Source organism: Penaeus chinensis, chromosome 18 (genome assembly GCF_019202785.1).
Source record: "Penaeus chinensis breed Huanghai No. 1 chromosome 18, ASM1920278v2, whole genome shotgun sequence".
Lineage (NCBI taxonomy): Eukaryota > Metazoa > Arthropoda > Malacostraca > Decapoda > Penaeidae > Penaeus > Penaeus chinensis.
The window spans coordinates 14,440,100-14,450,099 of record NC_061836.1 but is presented as its reverse complement, the minus strand read 5'-3'; the positions used below and the strand labels follow the sequence as shown (position 1 = coordinate 14,450,099).

The 10,000-nt window shown below is 36.2% G+C and overlaps 1 protein-coding gene across 7 annotated transcripts in view; it reads right to left on the bottom strand.

Annotated features, from left to right (window-relative positions):
* Window positions 1-245: 245 nt before the first annotated feature.
* LOC125034787 (E3 ubiquitin-protein ligase hyd-like) overlaps window positions 246-10,000 on the bottom strand; it is a 34,510-nt gene continuing 24,755 nt past the window's right edge. For 5 of the 7 annotated variants that reach the window (XM_047626759.1, XM_047626760.1, XM_047626756.1 and 2 more), the window contains 10 exons: window positions 9,364-9,575; window positions 8,153-8,369; window positions 6,123-6,371; window positions 5,450-5,686; window positions 5,142-5,307; window positions 4,844-4,979; window positions 4,367-4,576; window positions 3,646-3,793; window positions 3,091-3,321; window positions 246-2,920 (listed from right to left, as the gene is read on the bottom strand). In XM_047626759.1, the coding sequence (XP_047482715.1) occupies window positions 2,708-2,920; window positions 3,091-3,321; window positions 3,646-3,793; window positions 4,367-4,576; window positions 4,844-4,979; window positions 5,142-5,307; window positions 5,450-5,686; window positions 6,123-6,371; window positions 8,153-8,369; window positions 9,364-9,575 (2,019 nt within the window). In that variant the 3' untranslated portion in view covers window positions 246-2,707. The remainder of the gene's footprint in view (window positions 2,921-3,090; window positions 3,322-3,645; window positions 3,794-4,366; window positions 4,577-4,843; window positions 4,980-5,141; window positions 5,308-5,449; window positions 5,687-6,122; window positions 6,372-8,152; window positions 8,370-9,363; window positions 9,576-10,000) is intronic. The other 2 variants (XM_047626757.1, XM_047626758.1) reach the window with 2 other exon arrangements.

Genomic DNA, 10,000 nt, shown 5'->3' with positions numbered 1-10,000 from the left:
GGGTGAGGGTGAGAGTGAGAGTGAGAGAGAGAGAGAGAGAAACTTTGAGTATCAGTGACTATCAATAGCAAAGATAACAGATACCTAAGCAGCAACATCTTCCTCGTGCTTCTGAAATCCTTCTCGAACCACAACTTTTAAATACTGAAATGACCAATTTACACTGCAAAACAAATATGTCCTGAAAGTATCACATAACCAGTTGAAGTGTCAAAAGTACACTAAGATAAAAACAAAATCCAAACTCGGCCTTTATGATTTTTTATTTGATATTATTACATATTATATGAAGACACCACAGACTTTCTCTCTAAAAGTCTTGGCTCCATTTCCCAAACTGCAGCAGCTTACAAACAATTGAAAATGCAGAGGGTAAATTTACACTTGAGAAAACAATACATTTTTTCAATATCATAATCATGACCCGACGTTGGTGTTGTCATAGGTCCGTACGATTTAACAAAAATAATAGGAAGAGTAGAAGATGAACTCCAGTTAGAACACAAAATTTTAATTACGAATGCTAATAACTTGATATCATATGCATAAACTTAACAACACATGCATTGTACTTCACCTTTTTGTTAACTATTTACAACAAAATTGATTTTTAAAACTGATTATGCATGTAAATTTCCAAGTGTCATATAGTGATAATGGAGCACTTTAAATGTGAACTTGTTTAACTCAGAAAGTCAGTATTTTACAAACACAGTCTAGTTGATTGGTAATCTCCTTCCTCTTAGTAAAAAGTAAATAGCACACTATGACTTTTCAGCCTAATTAACATTACCTTTCATACGTCTTTTTATTCCTTCTCTTATTAAACAAAATCAAACTTTCCTTTACATAGTTTCCATAAATAGTATTTTGTGCATGTGTACCAGTGTATGTGTATGCAATTTTACACATACATACTTACATATATGTGTATATACATACAAGAGAGCATACCTCATGATTATGTATATATATACATATGTAAAAATATGCATAGTGTTCCCATACATATAAACATGTACATGTGCATTGGTGTGTGGACATAAAACAATCACAGAATGTAAAGCTGTGTCAGTTTTCTTTAGGACTCATAGCAGTGAAGACAACATGGGTGGATTCAGTGATGATGAAAGAAATGTGGCTATAAACCACTTTTTTCATGAGAAAACAGAATGAAGGTTATGGAGTGCTAACGTTTGGACTAATTTACAATAGATATCATTTGAATAGTTTCCAATTTCACAAACGGAAAGCCATCAGTTTGAACAAAATTAAACATTGAAAAGCACAAACAGGGGGGGAAGTTCACCTTATTCAAGATTTTTTTTTTTTTTTTTTTGCCTTTTTTTTATAAATCTGCCTTCATTTTTGAGACCTAGACATGTGAACAAGTAATAATTTTTTAAATAAAGCGTACATTTACATTCTAACAAAGGATGCTGGTTTTGGATTTGCACAGCAGTCTACCATTTTTTTTTCCAAAAACCTCATTTCAATAATAAACAACCATATTGGCAATTCCGGTTTAAAGGATTATCAACATAGTATATGCATCCACCTGAAGCCTTAATGGTGCTACAAAAAATAGTCAAATTCTCTTATTTTCTAGTCAATATTCTTAAAATAAACAGTACCTCCCCATTCACATTGTTTAGCATAATACAAATTATAAAAATGTTTCTAGACTTACTTTACACTGCTTATTTTTGGGTTGTGACATTTGTTCTCTTTGTATATCCCCATATGAACATTTATATCTAAAACAGCTATTTCCTTTGCAATAAAATTTGTAATGACAATTATCGTTCCTAAAATAGCACCACTTTACTTGATTCTTTGAAGCTAATAGTTTGTATTTTTAAAAATTCACATTCAGCTTTTACAGTTTGCCCGTGATATTTGTTTTCATATTTACGTATCAATACATATGATCCTAGTGAAATTATTACTGAGCAGCTGAGTTATCTGGAACTTAAATTAATTGTAATAAATGTCATTTGGAATGTAGATGGGCATTTCAGTAAACTAAAATGCATGATATACACCTTCTGTCTTTGGTTGATAAATCATGAAGACAAAGCTGGATCATCAGCTTTTTCATGCACTGAGCATGTGAACTTGATTTACTGTGATGGAAATTTGGAAGTTTCATACTCTATGTCTTTACTTGGTGCATGTGCATTTTGTTTGATTTTCTGGGAAACAAGGAAAGATACACAAAGGAAGCTGGTCAAGATTTTTACTCATATCTACTTGTCTATTGTACAACAATGGAATTTCTTTTTTTTTTATTTCAATACACACTGCTTACACACTTTAACAATAACCAGATAATAGCTTTTAAGGAAACTATTTTTCACATCATTTCAAATAGCTGAATATGAATTTCATTTATTTGAAATCAGGGAATGCACACAAGATTTAAGTCTAGCCAGCCAAACCTGGTGGCCGTATATTCCAATCACACAAAATAATAATTCTTTCGTACAGGCACAACACTAGTAAGCCAAAGAATTTTCAAGTTCCTATGCCATATGACCAGCACTCCCAAAATCATCTTGTTTGTTTGCTCACTCGACTCCATGTGTGTCTCGCTTGCAGTCACCATACACAATGTTCCCTTAGACGTTCATTAGTCACTAACTGCTTTATTATAATTCAACATGGTTCAAAGTCAGCCACAAATTTTAAGCTTCTTGGGTTACACTCACACAAAGCCAAAGTTTTTAGTCTTGATGGCTAACAACAGTTTAGATCGCAAAATAGCACGAGTAGAATACAAAGGAATATATAGGCGGCTAATGCAAGTGTTTGCTGTAGGTAGATGTGAGTCGTCAGCTGGTCTGATAGTGACAGATGGCATTGGCTGGAATCCTTCTTCTGAGGCTGGCAGAGCAGGAGAACCGGTCCAGAAGTATACCTGTGAGCAAGGGAAAATGGTGTTTAGTACATTGCTGCCAAAGGAAATACATAAAAGAAAAATAAACTTTACAATTACAGCGGTGTACTGAAAGCATCAAAAAAGACCAAATAGTAAACAAAGAGGATATATAAAATAAGTTTAAAATAAAAAAATAAAAAAATACATACCAAGTCCTGCTTTTCCTGGTTTGTCATTTTCTCAACTATAGACCATAGCCACCGTTTGAACTTGTGAAGACGGTCTGATGATTCCGCACTCTCATCATTGAAAGACGTATAGGATATAAGTGTAGCTACATTGATGTCCCCAACCCCATTTAGTAACAGCCGCAGGTCTTCAGCTGTTAGGGAATCTAGGGATCCTCCTGGGATTACATCGAATACACCATCACGAATATTCTGCAATGGGAGATTTTATTCATGAAAAACATCCTACTTTATCATTATATTATTATGGAGCTACTTGAACAATGCAAATTATGTAGGGTTTTTTCAAGTTAGTATGTCATCTATCCATACATAATGTTAATAAATAGGTAATTATGGCCATCTTTTTGTCTTCCAACATCTCCTCCAATAAATACTTGTCCTTTATTATATTAAAGTTATGCCATCCATCCTTATCACAGCTCATTATCAAAAATGTCAATAATGCAAAATTTTCTGCCATAAAACTGATCAAAAGATCAAAGAACAAAAAATTAAATGCAGTGAATGTCATACCTGCAGGGCCTTTTCTTCGGATTTTACCATGCGATACTCAGCATACTTGCGGACGTAGTCATATACATTAGCTGTCGTCACCTCCACATTTCTGCCACCACTTATCAGTTCTATGTTTGTGCCACCTTCTTCAGGAATTACATCAATGCTGAAAAATAGAAAGATCCCATTATTCATCTTTTTAAGTTGTGAATTAATGATTAAGCTTACCTACTGCCATTGGGAAAATTTAAAGTTCACTGTAGTTTTGTTTTGTGAAATGTACTTACACACAGATGTTACCACAAATGCTCGTCACTTCACCTGATTTCTCCTTGCATGTGTGTGTATCATTGCATGTGTGTGTATCATTGCATGTGTGTGTATCATTGCATGTGTGTGTATCATTGCATGTGTGTGTATCATTGCATGTGTGTATATCATTGCATGTGTGTATATCATTGCATGTGTGTATATCATTGCATGTGTGTATATCATTGCATGTGTGTATATCATTGCATGTGTGTGTATCATTGCATGTGTGTATCATTGCATATGTGTGTATCATTGCATGTGTGTGTGTGTCATTGCATGTGTGTGTGTGTCATTGCATGTGTTTGTATCCATGCATGTGTCTGTATCTATGCATGTGTCTGTGTATGCACATGCATGTGCATAATCATTATCATCATATCAATAATAATGATGATAAAAAATCCTGAACATCAATAATAATAATCACCTGAAGGTAAGGTCAAGTGCTTTGAACACGTCAGCGCCTGTGTCTTTGTTCTCTGCATCCAGCACCAGCTTTCGCAAGCTTTCATACATGACGGGGTCAAAGAAGGCCAAGTCATGGAAACGAATGGGGCGTCCTAGAATGTACTTGAGGACATGGCGGTTCAGGTAGATTGGGCACAATTCATTCTGCAGCAGGCATAACCCAAGTAACCTGGTGGTGAAGAGAAAAAATAACATGAATAAAAAAAAAAAACAATAATAATAATGATAATAATATATAATCTGATGATTGACGGATGATGATAAACAATAACAACATAAATATTAACAAAAAAAAAAATAATAATGACAATAGAAATCACAGGGAACCTCTGAAGATGCAGTAAATAACGAGATCTGCACATCACAAGAATGCCTTCAAATATCATAATACATGATGATGATCACCACCAACAACTTCAGAAACAATGCACTGTACCTGCCAACATTGCGGAAGGCATTGAGCCTCTCGGGCGTTGGGCGGCCCTGACGAGGAGAGTAGAATCCTCTTTTCCCTGGCTGGTAGAACAGTGGAGCACTTGCATCCTCAGGTTCCTCCCCACCTTCATCTGTATCTGGAAGCACAGTTCAAATTAATACATTGCACTACCATGTAAGCCCAAAATTGTGTGAAAATAAATATAAAGTTATCATTTCGGCTTATTATGGCATCTAATCAACACTGTATACCATTCCTTAGGAAAAAAAAGAAAAGAAAAGAAGAGAAAAGAACTTGCCTTGATGGGATGGAGAATATTCTGGTGTGTGGTCACGACCCTGAGCAAGGATAAGATCCACTGCCTCATCTACTTTTTGGCGCAGGGCATCTTCACTTGCAGACAGAAGGAGCAACTGAGCATGTGTCAGTTCTAGAAGCATCCCTGTGATCTTGCTTGCCAAAGACTGAAAATTTTCAATAGTTATATTTCTACAGAAATTATGAAACAAACTTACTCAAGTTTATAAAAAATACTCAGTGATCAATATTTTTCTATTATCATTATCATTATTATTATTATTATTTTAGGTAAAGGGCTTTACTTACTGGTCTAAGACTTTGCACCTTCGGGAATAAGGCTTCACCAATTTGTAGCATATTTGACGGCAAGTGCTCGTTACTACTGCCCTCTCCAGTCATGTAGAAGGGTCGTGCATCCACAGAGAGTGTCTTTCGGGCATCTCTTCTTTGCAATGATCTTGAAGACGAAGCTCCCTGGCGTCGATCTCTGTCTCGCCCCTTGTACTGACCATATAGACTATACCGAACTACTGGTAATCCAACCTGAAAGCAAGTAATATCAATTAAAAATATTTGTCAACTTCCTCATAAAGGGCCTTTTCAGAGGACAAAACTTCGTGTCTAATAATTAATTTGTAAAAAAAAAGAAAAAGAAATCAAAGTAATGAAAATCAGAACAGAAAATAATATATTATTATTGAACCTATCAACCAAAAGGTGTCAAATTTAAGAAGCAAACACAAAATATTACCAAGTTTTTGTGAATAACTATCAGGGTTAAAAAAAAACGGAGATAAAATTAGTAAATTCTCAACAGAGGCATTACATCAAGCAAAAGATTAGCAGAAGCATTTCTTAATGAAAAACAGATGAAATGGTAAGTCAACATCTCTCTCAAATGGGAAAAAATAAAATAAAAACATGCACAAAATGTTGGTTAAGTTACAAGCCTAAAAAACATAATGAGCAGGTAACATACTTCTTTTGGCCTCACCTGGCAAGATTCCAGGCTCGGGAGTTTTTCCCCTGATAGCAGGGCCTCTGCAATGGCTGTGTAAAATGATCTAGCAACACCAGAGCCTTCTCCTGGCTCGTCACGGAATGTCACTTTAACTCGGTTGACAGCCAAGGGTGGTGATGACTGTGTTCCTCGACGGTGATAATTGTTGTACTGAGTGTTGAGTTCCTTGAATGTCTGGGTGATCAACTGCCCTCTCTCCCGGTCAATCTGGTTGGGACAGGGGACAATAATCATTTTGGAAACAAAGACAATATGCAAACAATGCAAGAATTCCAAATATATGTAAATTATGAAAATAATTAGTTGTTAATCAGTTCTAAGTAAAATCCTATATCACATGCCTAGGAAAATATTACTTGCCAAAAACAAGAAATGTATGAAATTTATTCAAGTTGACAAATGTAGAAAAGGTATGAATGAGAATTAATATTTTCACAATGCAAGAGATGTATTTAACCAGTTTTGATTATATCTTCGTCAGATATACATCCTGACGAAGATATAATCAAAACAGTTAACCCAATACTGGGTGGTTTCCCGATACAAAAGCCCTCTCCAAGGTTGCATTCATAGTGGCCTGGGCCCCCACTCCTGGGGGATCATGCATCACCATAGCTTGGGTGGCATGCCCCCGGAAAACGGGACCAGTACACCATGTCATGTATGCATATGCCACCCAGATTGTAGTTCATGCATGCCATGGCATATATGTACATGCCACCCGGTGGCAACAGGTTAAATTCATCTCTTGTATTGTAAAACTATTTACTCTCATTCATACCTTTTCTATATAAGAAAAGAAATATGTCTCTGTGTATTTCATGAAATGAAGCATAAAATGTGTACATGTTAATCCTCTCATATGCAATAATCTTAGAACACAAGTTGTTAAAAAATTAATTAATTAATAAAAAAATATAAAAAATACTGGCACAAACTATACATCACTAGCATCATAAATACCTGCTATGCATTATCAGCAAGGGATAAATATATACATGAAAATGTATAGTAATATAACCAAGAACTTTTAACCTGTTACTGCCAGGCCATGTGTATAACCGTCATAACAAACTGCTCGATCTGCTGGGTATGGCTACATGTGTGGTGACGCGTTAAGAGTGTGTTGAGCGGGACGTTCCACTGCATGTAGCAGACTCCCGCTCCCAACGGCAGGACAGTTACCAGAAATCACCTGAGTCTATGACACCGAGAGGTTTCTAATACTGTCACTAACTAATTAAGTTTTCACATTAACCAAAGTAAAACTTTTGGAAACAATATGATAAACAATGAACTTTCAAAATGTCATAATCAGACATATGATATGATCTACAGCTTGTGAGACAACTGCCAAGACAGTAATGACTTCATTCACTTAACAAATGAATCAATTTATCAATAGATAAACTTTTAATTTTCAATTTGTTAACACAAATTAAATCACCAGTTTTGCTATTCTTAACATTTTGATACAAATCATGTTAATAAGCACAGTGTGTTTACGTTGTGATATGCAACAAAAACAAAACAAAAACATAAAAAACCCTGACACAACCCTGGAACAGCTAGTTTCCCATCTATGTGCTATAGCAGTTTAAAGGCTTTCACTTAAACTAGTAATCCTTGATTTTCTGAAGCTTAAAAATTACTACAGCCTCATAATTGCTCCAGAGTGCAATACAAGTGGAAGATAAATCTCCCTTGACCCAGGTCAGGTGTATAGCTGTTATAACAAATCGCATGATCAGAGGGGTACAGCATAGCGATGCACTAGAGCTGCATGTAGCAGACTCCCGCACCAAGCAGCTTTGGACATTGCTGAGAGATTTCTAATACCCGTCACTGAGGGGTTAATATCATCACCTAAACAATTTTAATGCAGTTGCTAAAAGAAAGAAGTGAAATAAAAATGGATTAAATTGCAGTTGATAAAAGAAAGAAAGAAGTGAAATAAAATTGAGATTCAAAAAGAATGACAAGCTTACCTTTGTCAGATTCAAATCACGCTGCTGGCAATTTCTTAACTTTTCCATTTCCCGTCTAAATTTGGCTTCTTTGACTGGGAATCCTCCTAGCTGAGCAATGATAGAGCCTGGTTCAGCTCCAACGTCATCGATAAAGACTCTGCCAAACAGCTCTAGGGTCAGTCTCCAACGTCCAAGCAAAAGATCTTGAGAAACTCCACTTCTTAAGAGAGCAGGTCTGCAAAAGTAAATCAAATGTTTAATTTCAATGTAACATGCAAACTTCTTTTTAAACTGTATCTGCCAGACAATGCCTATAGCTGTCAAAACAAACCCACTCATCACACTAGGTACACGTATAGGGATTGCGATGCACTAGAGCGAATCGGGTAGAAAGTTCTGCTACATGGGTCAATGACACCCAGAGATTTTTCATACCGTGATTGACGGATTAAATCCTGATTGTGACATCATATCAGATGAAAAATCTACCTGGCCAATTTTCTGCATCTTTTTTGCTGTAAAATTCATGTATCAAATGACAAATTTGGTACTCATAGCTACACTTCCCCTAACCTTACCCCACCACACAATCCCTACACCTTACTAATGAATTTGAATTAGCAATTTTTTTGCTATATAGTACATTTCCTCCAGCCAAATATCCAATGTTTTCCTCTCCCGTACCCGCCCCCCCCCCACAAAACATTTTGGAACTCCCTTGTTCAGCATTAATCTGACACATGGCAGTGAATACATATATATTCTGTATAAAAAATCATACTCTTCAAATCTGCCTTGCTGAAACTTCAAAAATCAAGCTAAATTGTGGCCATGGGGACTGACAGCCTGAAGAACTGCAGTTCTAAGAGGTTACTGGGGATTGACTACATTTTGTACAATTCAATACAAGTTTAGAGTTACTGGTTACCATTATTCTTTTTCTGTGTAAAACAGATAATACCTATCTACAATTACTTTCTGTAACTTGAAAAGTAAAAAGCCACAAAACAAGTCTGACTGGTAGTTCAGAAAGAGCAGCATTTGTGGTTTCATACCAATGGTTCCTTACTAAACTCTCATAATTTCTTGGTTTATCAAATACAATATACATCTATCTAAAGGAAAAATCTATTCAACTATTATTAGCATCAAATTCCTCTTCCCAATGACCTGAGGTTTTTTTTGGTGTTCTAGTTCACCAAAGTAAAGCATTAAAGAAATGGCATTACCTCATCTGATCATGAGTAGTATCGATGGTAACATTGGCAGACACATCATGGGGTGCATGAAGGCCCATCTCCGAGCCCCTGCTGGTTCTGCCGTCAAGTGGCACCACAAGCAGGTCTGCACCACCTCTGCCCCCTAGGCTTGAGGAGGGTGTGCATGGGGTGGAAGCAGCGGTGGCTGACAGGCTTGATGAGAGTGACGATGATGTGGCAACCTGGAAAGGACAAGATGTTGGCGTTTGAGTACATGGTTGGCTTTTCTGTCTCTCCTAGATATTCTCATCATATCTGAAAAGTCTACTGACTAATAAAGGAATGCAGAAAATAATCTAATAACACAAAAAGAAACTATTTGCTTTCAAAACAAACCCTCTTCCTTCCCTGCAATGTTCAGAAATCCAGAGTGCAAAGTTCAAATAAAAAATAACACCAATAATAATAAGACAACATACTGTGAAATCACAAAATGGAAAATTGGATCTGGATTCTCTAGTCCCTAACATCCAATAAGATTTCAAAGCCAGCACTTCTCCTGCCCAATGAAAAGGTCCTTCAATTTCCCTCAACCAAGTTCACAGAGAGAAAAAGAAGACACAGAAAAGAGAAAAAGAGGAAGAGAAAGAGAGACAGACATTACAGC